Here is a 22,300-nt window from a genome sequence, read left to right as displayed (position 1 = left end):
GCTGTTAATGTTTAGTAGAGCTGCTTTTCTCAAGAAAGTGCTGGACTGATGCCTGCAATAGTAACACTGTGTTATAAATAATACTCAAGATAATTAGATCTTCCTTATTATAGGTAACCGTTGCATCCCAGTGAGCCATTTGTATTGTAGATTTGGAAAACATGAGGTGTTTGCAGGTGGTGAGATTTCTCGATCAGAAACTTGATAAATGTTCATGCAATCTGTTTGTTTTTCATGTAAAGACACTTGGCAAAAAGAGCAATTTTTTTATGTTTTGCTCTATTTGAAACAGTTTGTCCAAGATTGGTTCCAAATATGAGTTCATCTTTTTTCACTGTTGCACTTTTGGAAAACTTCCCTGGTTGCACTCTCAAATATTAGGATGTCAAAATACGCTGGAATAGTTTTAACATTACCGTTTGCCTCCCTGACTCCATGGACCTGTTTGGGATCCTCTGACACTCTGTAGTTTGCCTTGGTATGTCTCCCAGAATTCCAAGCGTGTGGAATGTCTTTGAAGTGGCCCACCCTGTAGGTGCTCTTGCCGTTGAGGGTTTCGGGACTCATTTTGGTGTCTGCTGCCTGCTGACCTCTTGTCTTCCAGGTCATGTATCTGAACATTTGCCATGTAGCATGTGAGCTCTATGTTCAGCTCTCCGAATTTCCAGGGTGGGCTTTTCCCAGGAAACTGGAGCATTTTCGCAGGTTTCTGTTCATTGGTGTGTGGCCATTTTCTCGGAGGTTCCTACTTCGAAAATGATTTGTCCTACAGTTACATACAAGAAAAAAAATATTTGAATGCATGCATAAAAGGTGTCCGTTAAAAAAAATAAAAAATTGTAAAATGTATTTATTAAAAATGTTAAAAGTAATTTTACAATATCTTTGAATGTGGCTCACCCAATCAGATTTTAGTGTTTGACCTATTTTTTTCATTGTTTGCCAGTGGAAATGTAAATTCGTATGCAGAAAGTTATGTTTTGATGACTTAATATGAAAGTAAACATTGTTTAATATAATAAAGTGATGGTTATCCACAGTGAGACCAGAGATGTTTAAGAAACTAAAGAAGTTCGTACTACAAAACTTATATTTATAAGTTTGTTCACATATAAGAACTATGAAACTTTAAATACATGCATAAAATGGATGCATTATTTTTTACATTATATTAATAAAATGCTTGAATGTATTAAAATACTTCAGAAGTATTTTAAATGTATAATGGAAATTTCATGAATCAAATGAATATAAAAAGAATACACAGATGTTGCATTTTTCATTTAAATAAAGTAGTGCTTCACCCAGTAGTTTAATGAAAGATAAACCGCAATTGCAGTTTTGCGAAAGAAACGATGCAAACTAACAATCGCTGTTTCATGTTTTGGAAAGCACAATTGTTGAAACTGAACTGAAATGACAGAAAAACGACATAATTGGAATTGCTCTCAGAAGACATTTTCTAACTAATGACCAATGCAAACTCTTACAGCCAATCAGAATCCATCCTGCTTTAAAGAGCTTGAGAATTTAAAGTGACAGATGACAAAACTGCAGTGCGTGATTATAATAAAAAGAACGTTATTTTGCATTGGTGTGGAAGTCTATATAGTTAGCGTTTTTTGGTGTGAACGTGTCTTTAATCATGGTTTCTATTGTTTAATCACTTTTTCATGCACATCGGTATCTTGTTATATAAAGATAAGCTAACACTTATTTAATGAACAACAAGCGACTTTTTTTTGACTTTGATATTGATTATATAACTTCATATTGAGTTTTAAGTTGGTGGGAAATCAAGGAAAATTTTTATTATTATTATCTTATATTATTATTATTATTATTATTTTTATTTTTCTAAAATCCTGTCAAACGTGCACAAACTACTAGCTACTACTAAATATTGTAGAAACATAATTTTCTGTAAAGTTGCTTTGTAACGATTTGTATTGTAAAAAGCGCTATACAAATAAACTTGAATTGAATTGAATTATGCAGATTAGACCATTTTAAACCACTCTGTCAGTTTGTGATCTTATTACGAACACATCAGTTTTAACATTCTTTTACATCCTCACTTTACCGTGTCAAGATGTTCCAGGACATGACCCGTGTAACCTGCCCTTATTCCAGCTCTCAGAGGCCATCATTTCCATCGAAGTATTCGACTGACTCGTTCAGTCTTAACATAGTCCCGCCTCTGCTCAATATTCATTGACTAAAGATTCATGGCAGCTTGTTTCTTGTATTGACACCGTTCTCCATGTTGGGTCGTGGGTCACGAATGAGGTCAGTGCCTCTTACAACATGCCTGAAAAATCTGACCTGATGAGCCGGTTGCTGTTTGTATCCGTCCGGCTTTATCTGTCAATGATCTCATGCCATAATGTCTCTGTCAAACCATGCTAGTAATGCGGGGATCAGCAAGCGTTGAGTTGAGTTGGGGCCCTTTCAGCACATACGAGAGGGTGGAAACTAAGACAGCTTGTCTCCAGCATTCGTGGGCTTTAGAGAATTTTGGCAGCTCTGTTACGCTACCTGATGGCTTACATGTATTTTGAGAGCTGTCATATTGCTGAAATTCTTTTGACCTTAATTTTTAATCGGATCCCAAGGGAGAAATCAAAATTGAAGTTCTGTGGTTTGTTTTGAAGCCTTTTGCTTTTTTTTTGCGGCAACATTCCGTTGTTGCATTTAATAGAAACTGGAATAAACCATTTGGTAACACTTTACAATAAAGCTCCATTTGTTGGCATTAGTCATCTATCAATAATACTTACCAAAAACGCTTTAATGTTCACTGACGTACAGCACCCAATCACTGCAGAGGATCAATTGGTGAGCAAGTGATGTTATGCTAAATATCTCTAAATCTGTTGAAGATACAAACTCATCTACGTGAGAAAATTTTCAGAAAAATGTCATTTTGAGTGAACTGTTCCCTTAAGAAATGAAAGTCAATGTTAATTTAATGTCCGCCTTTTAAACAGTCATAAATAAGTTGAAATACAGGCGCTGACTGAAATATAAATGGCTTAAATATCAAAGCTAAATGATGTATTTTGAAAGCTGAGCTACAGGAGCCTTTGTTTTTCTTCAGAGGTTAGTGCTGTTTTTAGAGGAAGTATTATATAAAATAATTTAATAGGTGAAGACAGGCTCCTTTTTCTGCACTGAACGGCATATCTCGATGTGTGTGGTGAAACACGCGGCTGTTCCCTCAATTACACAGCCGTAAATGTGAGCGATACTCATCTTTATTCTGCCAATAAACCTTTCAACAAGGTTAAGGGGTGACATTCATTTGTTTTACTTTGCGTGTAAATGAAATTAGGATTTTCTCGCCTTGCTCACTGCAAGTAAATACTATCAGTTAGCTCAGGAGGAAAACACTCTGAAGTAATGAATGAAAACGAGCTTTTAGGGGAATAGTTCACCAAAATAAACATTTGCCTAAAATTTAATCACCCTCAGGCTATTCAAGCTGTAGATGAGTTTGTTTCTTCATGGGAACAGCTTTGGGGAAATGTAGCGTTACATCACTTGCTCACCAATAGATCCACTGAAGTGAATGGGTGCCGTCAGATTGAGAGTCCAGACAGCTGATAAAAACATCATAATAATCCACAAGTAAACCATATGACTCCAGTCCATCAATTACAATCCTGTCATGTTAAAAAGTTCTCTTGTCTGAATCAGGAGAGAAATATGCTCAGCTCAAACACTGTTTACAAAGTGTTCCAATTATGTTGGTAGATTTTGATGTGTGAAGGACAGCAGAGGATGGACTTTTTCACTGGAATAAGTGTTATTCTGGATTATGGACTGTCAGAAGCAGTTGTTTATTACAGACACAAAGCTTTTTTTTTTCTTTTTTTTTTGCCAACCAGTCTTGAGAAAACCCTCAGTTTTATGTTATTTTTAAAAGTGTGAGAAAAAAAAGGTGTCTAAATGTTGAAATTTCTAAATTTAGAATTAGAAGTTGCTAAAATTGTAACTTAATTGCATCAATTGTACGTGCAGCATGTTAGCAGTCATTAGGAGTAAGTACTATAGTTTAAGACACACTTAAGAAGTGTGTGCTTGATAAATACAGGCTTTATGAAATGATAGGCATAATTGCATTTAAGTCTACATGAATTCAGAATTTACTGCATTTGCTTTCTTAATGTTTTGGACTTGTATATTATTCATTGGATGCACATTTTTATCTTCGCTAGTTTTTCCTCCTATCTTTTGAGTCTTGACACAGAAATATTGCATGTTATGGAAAAGTTTGCAGCCGTTTAATTTAGCCTTCAATAACAGCTTTGGGTTTTGTAGGCATTTAGCAAGTAGTTTACGAGTGAAAACAGTCGAGAGTGTTTGGTTTGATTTAGACTTTGAACGTCTAAAGTCTTCAGAAGAGTCCCACTCCAATCCCGTCAAGTAATTTGACCTGAAATGAACTGTCGTATTATGCTCTGCTCTGTTCTCAGCTTGAAATCTCATTGCCTTGAGCCTAACCGCATTAGGAGACATCGCTGCAGATGAAGAATTAGATCACGCTCTAGCGGGACGCCGTCCAAGTTTGAGTTACTCTCGTAATCTCATGTGGAAGCGTAGGTCTTTGCTCTCTAACTGGATTGAGTTTAGAGTCTTTATACTGGATCGCTCCACCTGTTTAATTCTTCTGGTAGAGGCGTGAAATGAGAAATCAGAGGTTATTTGCTTTATATTTAGTTCTGTTCTGCCTCTAATTCCATAGACCACATTATAGAAGTGAACATTCCCGTCACTGGGCCGCCTTCCCCAGCCGAGGCCATCTTTGTGAGTTTATGGCCTGGTGCCCGAGCGCTGCTGTCAGGCAGCACGTCGTCCCAGAGTTTTTCTCATTTAAAGGGAGGTGAGAGAGTTCACTGTCATTCACCGTTTTGTTTTTCCCCTCATACAACACGTATTTGCAGCCGTCCTGACTGGATAACACGTACAAACAATGAGCGGCTACAATAATCCGGCCCTGGACGCTTTGTAAGTGTGAACACAAACTCATTCACCTACAACGCCTGCTTGTTTTCCACCAGTCCAGTTGTGCATAAATAATGTTTGGTCGGTAAACTTGGTTTCTCTTCATGTAGCTTTTTGATTGTACTGAGACTACAGTTTCAAAGTCAACACAAAATGAGAAACTAACAGTTAAAATCTGAAACAATTAAAATTAAAAACAAGTTTCTGAAAGATGTCCCAAGGCTTGATTTGATCAAAAATACATTTTGAAATATGATTACAATTGAAAATAACTTTTCTGTTTGAATGCATTTTAAAATGTAATTTTATTTCTGTGATGCAAAGCTGAATTTTCAGCATCATAAATCTAGCCTTCAGTGTCACATGATCCTTCAAAAATCATTCTAATATGATAATTCGCTGCTTCAGAAACATTTATTATTATCAATTTTGAAAACACTTAATTTGAAAACTTACATTTTTCTGTGGAAACCATGATACAGTACAATTCAAATGAATCAAATTCTCACTTAAAAGTAATCTTTACAAGCGCTAGTAATTAATTCAATTATAATATTTAGCGAATTAAAAAAGTACACTTTACGAACTTTTTGAATTGATAGATTAAAAAATTATTGCTGCAATTAAACTTAAAATTGCACGTAAAATTAACTAATGAATTACAATGAAACAGCATGTACTTTAAATGAAACTTTAAATTTTGCCGTAGAAAAACTGAAATCATACTCTAATAATCATTTTAATCCAACTTCAAAAACTTTTTATTTATATATATATATATATATATATATATATATATATATATATATACATTGCACCGGTTTGGACAGAAATATGATCTCATTAAAATTTTTTTTTTTTAGACATCTCAAATACAACTTAATTTGTTGATCCAGCCAGACGCGACGAACGAGATATTCGGTTGCCATGGCTTAACTGTTTTGCTAGTTAATTCTCGTAATGTTTATATCTTTATATTCAGTATATTATTTCATCACCCGTTCGCGGCCTTAATGCATCATTTTAGACAGAGCCGTTTCGTGACGCAATCTTTCTCCCAATGTTTTAGGCTTTCATTGTGTCAGAAGCTTCACCGTGAGAGGAAAACTTCAGAAATGTGTCCAAACCCTACAGCGAGCCAAGCGCCGAGGCGACGGCTCATACTGCACTTGGCAGCCAACCAGGGCGAGAAATCAACCGTGGTTTACTAGAGTGGCGAAGGAAACAGAGTATCTATTGTTAATAAAGTAAAGCACAGTCGGCACAGCTTTATTTATTTGCTTTGCTTAGTCTCTTGCTCCCTTTTCGTTTGCCATGTTACACGTTTAAAAGCACCAAACTTTGAGCTGTCCGTCAAGTGCCTAACTGCCCATGAGAGACCGTGTAGATGGCGGGACGCTTAGAAGGTGGCGTCACATACAAATCTGCCATCCATTGCAGAGATGTTCTATAAATTGGGCGTTTATTGTGAAGCAAATGCTTCTTTGTTGGTAAATAAATCCAAATATGCACCATTTGGTCCATTCAGACTTGGGTTTGGGATCTGTTCGGTCCATTGAGGTTTGTAGGTTCTGTACGTGTCTCACCTTGCTTGGGTTAAGGATCCAGAATGGAAAAACCAACATGCTCACGTGTGTTTGAAAATCGAAAACTGTTTAGTGTCCAGGGCAGTCTAACGGAAAAACAAATAGTGGAAATATTAGTTGAGCTGCTAGATGCAGTGTAATGAATTGATATTTCATTGCCGTGTAATGCTGCAGGTACATGCTCTAATATTCATAAATGCATGAATGTTGAATGTTGTTTATGAAGGGGCTCCTTCATTCTATGAAATAGTCTGCAGTGGAGAGGTTTGTGCTGAAGGATAATGCCGCAAAATAAATCATATTTGAAATGTACACTTTGAGATGAGCTTCTGTTTTATTTTTTTTGAAGGTGATTTTTTTTTTAATTCATTTTAATTTTATAAAATATTATTTATTTGTTTATTTTAATTTTGTAGTTCTTTTTTTGGTTGGCTCTATTAGTTTCAGATACATTCTGTTCTGTTCAATCTATTTGGTTCCTTCAGTTTTGACGGTTTGATTCCATTCAATTAAATTCTGTTTGTTTCTAATTGATTCGGTTTCTTTTGGATTCTTTTCTGTCCGGTTCTGTTTCCATGAAGATAATTCCAAATACTTTGCAGTTCTGTTTGGCTGTTCTTGATTCTATTCATTTGGTTCTCTTTTTTTTTTTTTTTTTTTTTTTTTGATCTGATTTCCATTTGGTGCGAGGCAAGTCTTTAGGTGTTTGTTGGATATTGTTCTGTTTGGTGTAGTTCTATTTGGGTAATTCCAGTTCTGTTTGTGTCTTTTGAATTCTGTTCTTTCATTTCTTTTTTTATTTTGATTTCTTTTGATTAGTTAGATTTTATTTTTGTTTCTATATCTTTTCAGTTTCTTCTTTTCTGTTCTTTTTTTATCCAGTTGGTTCTTTTTTATTTATTTATTTATTTTTTTGCTCAAGACATTTCTGTTAGTTTCTTTTTAAAATAATCCAAGTATTTTGATATTTGGTTCTATTAAATTCTTCCTTATTCTATTCATTTAGTTCATTTGATTTCTATCTGGTTCTTTCCAGTTCTGTTTGTGCCTGTTGGATTCTATTTGTTTCTGTTTGATTCAGTTTCTTTTTGATTCACTTCTGTTTGATTCTAAATCAGTTTTATATATATATATATATATATATATATATATATATATATATATATATATATATATATATATATATATATATATATATATATATATATATATATATATATATATATATAAAATCCAGATATGATTTGCTTCTGCCTGATTCTATTCAGTTGGATTTATTTATTTATTTGTGTTTTTGATTTCTATTTGGTTTATTCCAGTTCTGTTTGTCTGTTTGATTCTGTTCTTTTTGGTTCTCCTCTGATTATTTTTTTTTTCATTCCTTTCATTTTTATTCTGTTTGTTTCCTTTTGGCTTTGTTTCTTTATGTCTCATGTTCTTTGATTCTCTTGGGGTTGGTTCTGCTTTTTTCCCCCCATTTGATTCTTTTCTGTTCTGTTTGGCTTTGCTGTACTTGTCTATTCTGTCCAGATTGGTTTTATTGAATTCTTTACTCTTTAAACACTGAAGTCAGTTTTGTTCGAATTTGTTCGACTCCGGGTTCACTGGAGTCGTTGCTCACCCCTGATAAACACACGGCTGCCGAAGCTGCTCGGCGATGAGCCATGGAGTCTGACGGAGCGTGTGGGTTCATGGGTAGACGTGGTCTTACCCAGCAGCAGTCAGTCTGAGCCGGTGGTCTCCAGAACAGACAAACAGCCCATTAAAGTGACCTGTGCTTCCCTGCAGCCGGCGGGCCGCTCCTCTCCCTGCGGTGACTGTGTGGACTGATTCCAGCGCCGGCTGCGAGGGAGGGGCGCCACTGCAATGGCCATATTCATCTGGCACGCTCTCACCCAAACACACTGCGCCCGGCAGGAACTCATCAATATTGGCTTTTGTCTCTCCGGCTCTTCGCAGCTGCTTTTAAGATGCTGTGTTGCAACCACGTTTGCAGCAAATGCTGATAGGATTGCGTGTTTCGCACAGGAGCTTAGTTCTAGACGTAGCAAAACATCGTAATAATCCTTTATTCTCTCTTGCCCCACTACACACACTACGCTGTGTAGCATAAGTTGCATTTGTCCTCGTAAGTGGTTCATGTGCAGCGCTACAAAATGTGCTGCAGCTTGTAGAAATGTTACTTATGAAGCGTCGACGCAAAGCACGTTTGTGTGTTCAAACACAGCAGAACATGTTTAATCAATACAATACGCATGGTTTGATGTGATGCAATGAGCGAAGTCATTACTGCTGATGAATCGCTGAAATATTTCAAAAGTCTGACAGTAATTGCCTTGAAAATTTGTTGAAAGCGATGGATCTGCTACCAAAGATTTGAATTAAGAGACGCTTAACGTTTAGCGTGCTAACAACAACATTCCCCAGACATATTTTAGGATGTTATGCAGTTACCCAGGCTCTATAAAATGTGTTTACTATTTACCAAACTCCTTTATTTTTTTTGGATCCCGTCTTAATGCTTGAATAACATTTTAGTAACCAAAAAGCATGTCTGAGTAATTAAAACCACTAGGACACCTTATGATTTAAGGACCATTTATTAAAAGTTGAAAACAAAAATTTAATTTTTAGGGCCCTGTGAGATCATTTTTATTTTGTTCTACCAAAATTCTGGATTGGTTTAATTAAATGGTATAGTTCAATATTTATAATCCCAAAGAATGTATGATCAGTTAAATTAATAGAACTTTGAATAGTTTAATAACTTAATAATTTTGTACAATACTTTTCTAAAAAAAAAAAAAAAAATTGGGGTTTGCCTTTTCATTTTTCGGTAATTTATTTTAATGGTTAAAATTTTTGTAACAAAAAGCATGTCTTATTAATAAAAAACCATGAGACCTACACAATTTAACAATTATTTGTTAAAAGTTGACCAAAAAATTTGCCCAAGTTTAATTTATTTCTCAATAAAATTAAAAAAATTCTGGATTTTTATTTAATGGTATCATTATGTTTTAATAATCAACAATATCTAAACAATTTAATACAATATATATTTTTTTACTATTATATGTAGTATTATTTTTGTTGTTGTTGTTATTATTATTATCTGCTTTAATTGTTCTGGAGTTACGTTTTAATACAAATATATTATACAGTGGTTAGTATACAGTCAAATTCTGGAACATTTCATGTTCTACAGTAAATTCCAGTTTTATGAATGGATTTTGTGATTCCATCCAGATTTTCTGCATCGCTTCAATCATAAGGCCATATGTTAGCTAAACAATTACAATTTTTTTACTACACCATCTTAACTTTACAGATCGGTCTAAATCTTTGGCATCTGACTGTAACTTTAATAAAATGTATTGCTAGAGGCGAAAACGTTTTGGAGTGATTTTAGCACTTCGGCAGCATGTAATGTAAAAATACACAAATATGTATATTTTTAGATCAATTTCAAGCAATGACGTTCTGAAATGAGTCCGAGCACAATTCATAATGTGGCACGTTTGTTTCAGATTCTTAAATTTTGTTTCACAGAGTTTGAATATTAGTTTTGTGTGTCAAATTTTTGTCCCAACTGTCAATTTTTCAGCTAAAAGTACAAAAATCGCGATCTAGAGCTCGCTAATGAACTGTGAGACCTTGTTGGTGGTTATTAGAGAAAGCATAGCTCTTCCAAGCGTGTGAGAAACGTGGCTGCCTGCTCTGGCTAGGCTGTGGCTTTGAAAGAAATAGCCAAATAATCAGGATGCCAGCTCCCATCTAGTTTTGGAGCGACGTGCTATGAGGAACGTACCTCATACCGTCCCCGATGACCCGCGGGCCTCGCCGCTGCTTTTAGAAGCACCAGGAAATGTGTTCTAGAGTCTCTTCAGTGTTAATGGGGGCAGAAGCCTTTCAGAGAGAGCGTAACTACCCCACAGCTATCCAGATTTGATTCGCTCGTTGTTTCGCCATGCATTTGTTTGCTCAAAAAGCAACGTGTTTTGGACCGAATTCATGTCTTGTTTGTAGCGACTCGGCCTTCTGACGGATGAATCCTTCAGCCTTTTTAGACCTAGACTGTTTTTTTCCTGTGTTTAGGCTAAAAGCATTTTCTGCTGGTCAAAAGCTAGCCTAAATAAAAAGCTGTTCATTCCATGGCTCCTGCTGACGACACGTTTGCATGATGCAGAAAATGAGGATGTTCTCGAGCTAATGCTTGAGGACATCTTTTTGCAGTTCTGAGTTTTCTGCATCTTTTGTTGGGAGCAGTGATTGGTTTTTGTATCGTTTAGAATGATATTTCAGTGATTCTACTAAAGGATGACTTGACAGCATTTCAGTCTGTCAGAGTTTTGCACAAAACAAACAGACCGTTCTCTGTAATAGCTTATGTAAACTAAAGGAGATGTTTGGAAATAGACTCATTGCATTGTGGGAGGCAGAACCTCAGCATGTCTATTTTATGTATACATTTTGTGAAGACTGTCAGTCGGTCTAATACATCTAATACAAATAATACATCATATTTAGCAATAAATAAGGCTACCATTTAACAAGTAACATTAAGATGTTTTACATTTTACTTCCAATTTATCATTTTTATCCTACATTTTCTTTACTACAAGATTATACTGTGGGTAAAGTTTAGATAAACCTTTAGTATAAACTTAAAATAAAATTAAGAAGAACATTTTTCTTGTCAACAGTTAGTATACATCATATTGGTATTTGTTATACTTTTTTTCTGCCAATATTAATTACAAAAATGTATCTTATTCAGATTGCATTATTGAGTATATATATATATATATATATATATATATATATATATATATTATCCACTTTTTGGGATTTTAAAAACTAATCAGTTCTATTTAGCAAGAATATAAGGCCTATTCTAGGACCATTATACATTTTTATATATGTGATATTTTGTGACGATATAGCATGATTTATCTTTTTTTTTTTACATTAAAAAATAAATAGGTTTTATTTTGTAAGACTGTTTTAGAACTGTTACGATATTTTTTGTTTGTACGTTTATATTTTCATGACAACTTAGCACATTTTATCCCCATTTCTCACTCTTTTTTTTTCCTTAAAGTTAGACTAGTTTATAGTTCAACTTGCTGAAAAATCTAAAATATATATAAATATATAAAATATACATAAAAATAATACAGATTTTCTTTTCTTTTTTTTTTTAGTTGTCAACTGAAATTAGTATACGTCATAGTAGTATTTGTTATATAAGATTTGTTGTCGCATTAAATTTATGCATTTATTTTTTGTGTTCCTTGTCCAGACAGGGTAAATTTGATTACTCTATTACAGTACTGAGAATTAAACTATTGTTTGTTTTTTAAACATAGTTGACATTTTCTTCGTAAGACTCAATTTAACAGTAAAATCTGCAGTGGTAGACTTCATTACATCATAAGCTTGAATTTTGTGAAAACCAAGGCAAGTGAAGTTAAGCCGCATCCGCGAAGGCTTCTCCGAGTGGCCATGATCTTCCTGACATCTGGCGTAAGAACCATCATTCTTTCATTTCCAAGCGCTAGTTACTATTGCTAGCGGCGTATTAAATTCTCCATTGGGAATGTGAGGCTAAAAATAAGGAAGCATCTCATCATGTAAACAGTAGGATATCGTAGCCTCGATAGCCGTTCCTGACGTCTTGTTTATTGTGCTCGTCACACAGCTAATGCATTTTCTTGTGGAATAAGTCCGAAGCGCGAAGGTTTGAGTGTGAAACCGAATCCTGCAGTGGCTGTTGAAGGCTGAGGATTTTTCCCTCGAGCTTCATTTCCAGCCCTGTTATGGAAGTCACATTTCCAGCGGCATTGTCCGCGTGTGTTTGTGTTCACAGAAGAGGCTATTGGCACATCCATTCATGCGTGTGATCGCTAACCGTCCCGCTCGCCTTACGTCATGGATAGCAGGGCTCATGTTACAGCTTAAGTGTCCCTCTTTTATCCGGCCGATGTGTGCCGATGGGGAAGAGAAATGGTTTTAATCTGCAGCACACCTTCGGCGGGCCCCTCGTCTCTCTGGTGTGGCCCTGGGCTCTTATGTAAACTCACTAACGGCCCTGCTCTGGTGTCTCACAAGCTGCTGGCCCAGATCTTTTGAGAGCTTTTGGAAAGATGACCTTTTGGGTTTTACCCAAAGAAGCTTCGCAGAATGAATCCACCGTCCTGGATGCCGATTGGCCAGTGTTGTTTTAGGACAGTTTTAATTTGTGTTTTCTGTTTACATTTAGTAATTTAGTTGTGTTTTTTTTATTTTTTTATTTTTAATGTCTATGTAGATTTAATTTATCTTGAGTTTAAGTTTTAGCGCTAGTTATTTTAGTACATATCAAATTAAGCTAAATGAAAACAAGAAATGCTTGCTTGGCAACTAGATGAAAATATTATTTCAAGAAACATTCTAGAATCTGTATCTTCTATCAGAACAGTGTTAATGTTATTGTTATACATGTTTATTAAGGCTTTTCTAATGTTTTTTTGTTTAGATTATATCTAATTTGTGTTAGATTTTTTTCTTTATTTTAAGAAAAAAATAAATGCATTAAATGTTTCAATAAAAAATATTCTGGAATTCGAGAAATGTTCAGAAAAATCTAAATCTAAATAAATAAATACATAGAAATAATACTGATTAAAGTAGTTTAGTGGCACAGATTTTTTTAACTAAATATAGTATATATGTAAAACTAAAATAATTTGTCGTCATTTATATTTTAGTTTTATTTTGTATTCTAGTGTAGATTCAGCAGTTTGTTTGTTTTTTTTACCCGTTTTTATTATTTCATTTTATTTTGTTTAAAAAAATTTTGTAGTTTTTTTTAGCACACGGACTAGTGGACATTTTTTATGACAGTCTATGTCCTTAATATTTATTTAATGCAGTCACAATTTTATAAGAATAATAAGGCGTTTGTTTCTGCTGTTTTGTGAATATATTCCACCTCACCAGCACACAGCCTCTCAGATTTTATTTAAAAATGTGCCGTGGTCTATTTTCCGCAGTTGGTAGCGTCGTTGACCCTCTCGGCTGCGGCCAGGTGCTGTTTCGTTGTTTTGCACGACAGTCGGTATGTGTTTGAATGCAGAGCTGTTACTTTGACACTCGTCTGCGCTCTGGTTGATGGTTTGCATGATAAGCGCATCGTTGAGTTTCAGACACGCTGTCAGTTGTTTATCTCTAGATCTTTCTAGATCTTCATGCACTAGTTCTTGCTTGTTTTCCTCGACTCTGCAGCTGTTGGTGTAATATTGAACTTGTAGGATCTGTACATACTGATATTTCTGATATTTCTCGTACAGTTTCAGTACTCTCCGTCTTTTTCAGCACTTATGAGGAGTTCATCTTTATTTCGTCAGCATCTATCGACCAGCTGCTGCTGCTTTTTTTCAGCAGCTCTAAAGCCCCCCGTGTTCATTCCCAGAGCGCGGTGTAAACAGGCAGCAACCTAAAACCTGACGTCACCACAGAGACACCCTATAAATCAGGCTCCTAAATGACGGCTGGGTGTCTGCTTTCAGTCGGGCCGAGGCAGGACGCGCCCCGAACGGCGTACGGGGGAAGAGCAGGTTTGCTTGGAGAGGAAAAGAGGAAGTTTGTGGAGCGTGTGAACAGACGGGCGCGTGAGGTCTCATACGATCACACAAACAAGTGCTGTATCTGTTTACAGCCGACCTTGGGAATGTTGACCAACACAATAAAATGTAACCTTGTCCTCATTCAGATCTGAGTGCTGCGCCACAATAGAGATTAATAGAGCATAATGGCAATTAATTCATAAACGGGGGATAGAATTCATTAATTTTTTTTACAATTTGGCTATAATTTAAATTTTTATTTCAATGTACCACAGTTTTGAGTACATTTTGTAAAACTTTTGTAAAAATGCTGTAAACGCCATGATTTAGATGTTTTTGTGTGTTTGTGAGAAAAATATTCCTTTCGTTCCCGTTTAAAAAAAAAGGTAAACAATAATTTAAATGTAAATTATTAAATTGCGAGCATTTTGTAAAAATTTAACAAAAATACTGTAAAAACACCACAATTAAATGTTTTTTCTTGTGTGTGTAAAAATATTCCTTTTGTTTCAATACAAAAAAAAAGTAAAGTAAAAAAAAAAGTAAAAAATGTAATTATTCTTAACATTTTGACAGGTACTTTAAGTGATAACGATATAATTTTGTCATTTTTTTGTTATTTGTGCAAAATAATCACGTAAGCTTAAAAAAAACGGATTCAATTCAAGTTTATTTGTATAGCGCTTTTTACGATACAAATCATTACAAAGCAACTTTACAGAAAATTATGTTTCTACAATATTTAGTAATAGCTTATAAGTGGTGACTGTCAGTTTGTGCACTTATGACAGGACGTCAGGACAAGACGTAGTCAGCCAGACGATGAACATTATTAATAGCAATTATTATATGATGCAGTCACACTTGTAGCAATATTTTTTTGTTCTGTTGTTGATTCAAGGTTAGCATCATCTGGGGTCCTCTGAGGGTCAGCATCATCTCTTCTCAGGTGTTCTGGATCCAGACTGGAGCTTGTGTAAATCCTAGTTACATCCCGTGGCAAAACATAGAAACAAAAATGATTACATTTTATTTTAATGTCCGACAGTTTTGGCATGCGTTTTGTGGCAGATATAAAAAAGTAAAATGGCACTTTCTATGAATAGACTACAATATGTCTACTGTTTTGTTACTTTTTATTAGAGATGCAATGATGATCGAGAGCTGGTTGAAAATCAATTCAGATATGTGAAGATTCTGGTTGAGATGCCAAACAAATCGCGATACAATGGAGTTGGAGTTAAAGTATTTTATTTATCTCTGAGGGGAACTGACTGAAAGAAGTCTTTAGAAAGAAGTATGTGGTATTTTTTTTTTTCATCTTGCCTCTGAACGATGCTTATTATTAATAATGAAAAGTTGGTTTAAATATTAAAGTTATTTTTATGTGACATTTTGCATGCAGCCCTGTTACTGCGTGAATTTTTTTCTCAAAAGAATTACAAAGAAAATTCTTCAAATTTTGACTCCTTAGTAAAATTTTGTATAGCATGACAAGATAAAACATTTAAGTCACTAGATGGTATTTTCATGTATTTTTTTTCTTCATGTATTTTACTTTTTAAATTAAATTCTGTTAAAGGTTCACTGCTCGAAAATAACATCAGTGGTTTAAATTTTTAATGGGTAACAGGTTGCATTAATGTGATTCTCACATAAAATAAAGACTTTTTAGAACTAATATGATTATTTGTAATGACCTTTTTTCGAATTCAAACTAGTAGGCCTACATAGTGTTGTCAAAAGACCCGGTACTTCGGTACCAAGTCGGTACTAAAATTTTTTAAATGTGACGGTACCAGGTTTCTTTAAGTACCGGTAGTACCGAGGTCCCGTTCAAACCCGGTTCAGCGCTATGATTTCCGCGAAGCAGAAAACAAGGATGGAATCTCAAAATCCAGTCATGAAAATGAAACTTAAATTTTAATATGGACAGTCATGGAATTTGTCAAAGTTAGCATAAATTAATCAAATCAAATCTCCATATGGACCAGTATCTGTAAATGTTAAGCCGCAAATGTTGTTTGAAATATGAATCCGTGTTCTGCGCGTCTCTATGAATTAATGAATGGCAGAGACGTGCGGGTTTGTTTACTACATAGACTGAAGCGCATGATGCTTGCGTTAATTTCAGCATCTGAGCTTCAGAGTTCTCTCTCCATCAAGCGATCTTTTCAGTTTCTCACACATGCAAAAGAGAGAGAGAGCGAGAGTCTTACCACGCTGAATTGACACGCTACATGTAAACTATTCTTTGTTGTCTTCTCCTGTCAAAATAATGGAGTTCATTTAGAATTATTCATATTTTCGAACAAGCAGAAGACATACCGGTTTCTCCAGGAGTGGGCGGAGCTTATGTGCAAATGGCAATTTCATTGGCTGGCGCTGATTTAGTAACGTCCCTGTTTTGATTTCAGCAAATCAGTTTGACCAAACGCAGACAACGTGATTAATATTCATGAACCCAGCAGCTCATCAATTCATAGTGCATTGGATATACATTAGTATGATAGTAGAATTAGTAGTAGTATTATCTTTTAATAATAATTAATATGATCTATTACTATTTTTTTTTACAGAAACCATCAATGACCAAAAATATCTTAAGCATCACCACCAGTCTTAAGTCCAGTTAAAATGACAAATATGCATTCATTAGGCCTAAAAGTTAATTTTTACATAAAGGCATAGTGCTATAAATATTACTAATATTAGTTTTTTAAGAAATAAATCACAATATTTCTTCCATGTTTTAATTTTAATAGAAAATCCCTTTACCAGAAATAAAATGTTTAAATTTCATAAATTAAAAGACAAATTAAATTTGGGTGAAACTTGTTTACTGTTTTTCACAATTATATAACTTGTAGAAAAACTTTAAACACAATTGTAAATAAGTATAAAGAATGGTATCGGTTTTATTTTTAGTGCTAAAAAGTTTTTTTTTTAATTGGCATATTTTTGTGTTTTGCTTTGGTGTTTTGCTTTGAATCCAATGATGAACTGCCTTTAACAATAATTTTTGAATTATTGACACTGTTTTCCTAATGAATGTTGTTCAGTTGCTTTGACGCAATGTATTTTGTTTAAAGCGCTATATAAATAAAGGTGACTTTGACTTTGGTACCGAAATTGGTACCGAGAACCGTGGATTTTCACTTGTATCGGTACCGAATACTGAAATATTGGTACCGTGACAACACTAGGCCTACACATTAAAAGGATGTAGGCCTAGATCTATTATGTCAAAAAAAAAAGGTAATAATATTTGTATCCCAGATTGGGAAACAGGCTTGAAAAAGCTTTAAATCTCAGAAAATAAAACCACCTCCTATTGTTGACTATTTCGTAAAATAGAAAACACATTTTGAAGAGTTTCAGGCTTTAATTACCCTATTTGTGTAATATTTCATCGGATTTGTGTGTGAATATTTTCTGGCAGTCCTGGATTTTGGCACCAGATTGTTATAAAGATATTATTTGTGATTTCTGGTTATATTTTGATTCTCCCCGCCAGACTTTTCCTCAGAGGTAAACGGGCTGAAGTGTGTTTGTGTCTGGCAAACGTTTGCTGCATGCTGCGTGTTGCTATGGAGAGATGTTGCCGTTTTATGATGTTTGCTCAATTATCTTTAGTGAGCTGATGTAACAGATTCTCGTGTGTGTGTGTGTGTGTGTGTGTGTGTGTGCAGGTCATGAGGGTGAAGGGTCTCCAGCTTGTCTCGATAGTGCTGCTTTTCTGACCTTTATGAGATCAATGGTCTCTGTGTCAGTCAGGTTTCTCTGTAGTCTGCGTCAGCCGGTTATTTTAGGGAAATCAAGTTTGCACAGTTAGTTAAGTGGTGATCTCACAGAACCTGAAGGACATATCTTGTTAATATTATACCTCATAATTAAAAGAAAAGAATAAGGAAGTAGATTTGAAAGAATTAAAGGACTGGTTTTAGGATTTTTGAGTCCTGTAAGAGTTCTGTTAGATACTGTTATGCAAAACAAATGGTAATATGTTAAATAATTTTGTTTTGTTTTTGTTTTGTTGTGGTTTTCTGTTTTGTTGTGTTTAGTTTTTTGTTGTTGTTGTTTTTTTGTTGTTGTTGTTTTTGTTTTGTGTAGTATGTCTTTGTAAAATTCACCCAAAAAGTAATTGTTCACATGAAGGAAGCACCTGAATCTCAATGAGCTTGAGTTTTGTTCTGTGAATTTCTCATATGTGCGTCCTCAACAGCAACTTTGTGGTTTTATCCACACACCGTGATAAGATGAGGTAAAACTGCCATTTCAGCCTGCGGTGTGAAAACCATTAACCCTGATAACTGCTGTCTGCACAAACGAGGAAGAAAAAGCGAGTCTGTTGAGATCAGCCGAGCCTCAAAGACTTTGACACCTGCTCACACCACAAATCACATGCTCCCTTTGTCTCCTCCAGAAACACAGTCGACAGAAAAGCTCTTTGTTTTCCGGCGATGTCCTTTGAGTTGAGATTTCGCCTCTGAGAACTCGTCGTAATCTCTAAATTGCACGTTCCAGCGTTGTTTTGAATGATTTAGTCTAAAAATGTCTTAGAATGGATGTTTCTGTACACTTCAGCGTTCCGGATGAATAGGCCGCGGTGAATAATATTTCGTAATGATTTCCAGCGCCAAACCAGAGGAAACCCCCCACCCCTTGAAAAAGGCCTGAGAGATTTCTTTTGATGGTGAATCAATGGAGCAGCTCTGAAAGGATTTCTTGATGTTATCCATTAGCAGATGCTCTCTTGTCGCAAAGCGCTTTGCTAATGAATTCTCTCGGCCTCGTCTCAGCGTGTGCGGGTTTGGATTATGAATGAACTCAGAAAAGCTGCTGCTTGGAGACACGCTTTATGCATTATTCAGTGTTGATAATCTTTCATGCTCCTGTTAGGACGCCCTTCACGTGCGCCTTTACGCGCTCTTGGTTTACACTAGGGCTGTCACCGTCATCAAATTGTGGCGGGAGGTCAGCTGTCGTGCAAATAATTGAGGCTTTTGCATTTTTTTGTTTTTTTTTATCAAGTGCAGCTGAATAAACATTTGTTTCATCACCAAGTCTTTTTTTCCGTAATTAATGTCATGCAGAAATTTTAGAAAAATTATTAAGATGCAGTTAACAACTATTGATTGATAAGTTAGATGAGGTATATTATTTCAATTTTTTTATTGTAGAATTTTAAATGGCATTTTTATTATAATTGTTTTTATTATAAATGTTTACATTTTATTATATTTTTTTTTGTGAATGCATCATTTTTATTATTATAAACCACAAACATTGCTTTGATAATGAAGATTATATCAAGTTGTTAATAAATATTTATCTTTTTTTTTCAATTTCAGTGAATATTAATAGAATAGTGATGTTTTTCTTTTGTTATGGCAGCCGTCCCCTCTGCATATATATTTTTTCGAGAATGTTGCACTGCTGTTGCGGTTTGTTATTCTGCACGAAACTTCATGCCAATAAATAAGAAATATTGCAAAAGGAAACGTCTTTTTTATTTTTTTTAGACATGGACAATCGATTTTACAATCGATTCAATGAACACTTATGTCTTAAAAATCGAAAATGATTTTTTCACAAAAGTGACAGCTCTATTGGTAACCAAATAGTAGATGGTAACCAATGGCTTCCATGGTGTTTTTTTTCATACACATTCTTCTAAATATCTTATTTTTTGTTGTTCAACAGAAGAAAGAATCTCATAGAGGTTTGGAACAATGATTGTGTGTGTGATGACCGACCTAGTTTTCATTTTTGGTTGATTCCCCCAAATGTAATCCAGTGTAAAAGTAACAGTTCCTTTCCTAATAGCATTCCTCTCTGTCTGTCATTGCAGTTTGCCCCAGTACGGATATCCGCAACAATGCGACCCACCTGCGCATTCTGGAGAACTGCACGGTGATCGAGGGCCACCTGAAGATCCTGCTCATGTTCAAGCCCAGACTGGAGGACTTCCGGGGCTTGAGCTTCCCGAAGCTGGTGGTGATCACGGATTACCTGCTCCTCTTCCGTGTCTACGGCGTGGAGAGTCTGGGTCAGCTCTTCCCGAACCTCACCGTCATCCGCGGCAACAACCTCTTCTTCAACTACGCCTTGGTCATGTTCGAAATGATCCAGCTGAAGGAAATCGGCCTCCACAGCCTGACCAACATCACGCGAGGAGCCGTACGCATCGAGAAGAACCCCAACCTCTGCTATTTGTCCACTCTGGACTGGTCCAAGATCTCCGACTCTGTGGAGGACAACTACATTGTGTTTAACAAAGATGAGCGGGAGTGCGGAGACATCTGCCCGGGAACCATCAGGGGCACGATCACCTGCAAACAGACCACCATCAACGGGAACTTCGGCGAGCGTTGCTGGAACCAGAACCATTGCCAAAGAAGTAAGTTGTGGTTGTTCTTCTTTCAGCGCTGCTTTTGAAGTTTCTAGAGTAATGGTCATCCTCAGTTTTTATTTATTTACTACATCTTTTCAACTTTCTTGGGAGACGGTAGTAGGCCTATGTTTTTGATTAAAAGGAACCAAAAGTCTGTGCTGAATGCCGTTGAACACAAAAGGAGATCCTCACAGTTGACGGTAGCCGTTGACTTCTATAGTATGGAAGAAAATGCAATGGAAGTCGATGGCTACCGTCAACTGTTGATACCAACATTCTTCAAAATATCTTCTGTTGTGTTCAGCAGAAAATAAGAAACACATACAGGTTTGAAACAACTTGAGGGTGAGTAAATGACGAAGAATTTATTTTTGGGTGAACTGTCACTTTAAATCGTCTGTATCTATTTGGCTACAATGCCTTTTTTGGTAGAAATTAAGGTTCCATAGATTAAAAATCACCAATTTTTTCAGATTTAGAGCAGATATATATTGATCATACATTGTCTGAAAAATACACAGGAGAAGGTTTCTGTAGTAAACATAGGTCTGATTGATTTGCAAGTCAAAGCTGCTGGTGTTTGGCTGAAGGAAGCCTCTCTGGTACATTACAGGACAGTCTGCCAATACAAATCTCATCTGGCGGTTCAACGTGTACAGCGCCTGCTCGCTATTCACCTCACACCCCGTTCAACCTGATTCAGCTCAAGTGCCTTGTTTACTTCCACCTTTTTTGGAGGGGAATGACATGGACGGGCTCGGTGCGTCTGTTCAGCCTAAAATGCATCCAGGAATCAGTCGATAATAAGTTAAAAGATGTAATTTCATGCAGCTAAAATCTAAACCTAGTGTATTTGCTGGTTTCCTTTTAGGAATATTTCACCCAAAAATTTTTATCCGATGATAATTTACTCACCAAAAATGTAGGTGAACTTGTTTCTTTGTTAGGTTTGGAGAACTTTATCATTGCATGACTTGCTCACCAATGGATCCTTTGCAGTGAATGGGTGCCGTCAGAATGAGAGTCCAAACAGCTGATAAAAACATCACAATAATCCACAAGTAATCCACATGACTCCAGCCAATCAATGAATGTCTTGTGAAGCAAAACGCTGTGCATTTGTGAGAAACAAATCCATCATTAAGAAGTTTTAACTTTATAACCATCGCTTTTTGCAAAAACATGACTCCGTAATCCATAAAATTGTTTTCAGCAGTGAAAAATCTCCTGTTGTTGTCCTCTCACATCAAAATCCACAAACGTATTTGTTTAGGACTGTTTTCTCTCGTAAACGCTGCTCGATCTGTGCAGATTTCTCCCCTGATTCAGACGAGATTACTTTTTTCACTGGAGAAAGCAGCATTATGGATCGAGAAGCAACGGTTTGAAATGAAAAACATCAACTAATGAATTTGACTAATTTTTGTTTCTTACAAAAAAATCATTACACATTACACAATTAAAATATATATATTACATAATTTTTTTATAACAAATCATTTCTTTTCACTTCACAAGGCATTAAATGATGGACTGGAGTTGTGTGGATTATTGCTATGTTTTTATCATCTGTTTGGACTCTCATTTTGACGGCACCCATTCACTTCAATGGTGAGCAAGTGCTAATAATGCTACATTTCTCCAAATCTTCTCCCATGAAGAAACTTATCTAGCTACATCTCAGGTATGATTTCTGGGTG

General features: G+C 35.6%; 1 protein-coding gene across 1 annotated transcript in view; it reads left to right on the top strand.

Moving 5' to 3' along the window:
- The window catches only part of LOC132159683 (insulin receptor-like), a 75,504-nt gene that overhangs the window by 8,052 nt on the left and 45,152 nt on the right, over window positions 1-22,300 (top strand). The window contains exon 2 of the mRNA XM_059569259.1: window positions 20,058-20,606. Within this exon, the coding sequence (XP_059425242.1) occupies window positions 20,058-20,606 (549 nt within the window). The remainder of the gene's footprint in view (window positions 1-20,057; window positions 20,607-22,300) is intronic.

This window comes from Carassius carassius, chromosome 16, assembly GCF_963082965.1.
Source record: "Carassius carassius chromosome 16, fCarCar2.1, whole genome shotgun sequence".
Lineage (NCBI taxonomy): Eukaryota > Metazoa > Chordata > Actinopteri > Cypriniformes > Cyprinidae > Carassius > Carassius carassius.
This window is presented reverse-complemented; position numbering and strand designations above follow the sequence as displayed.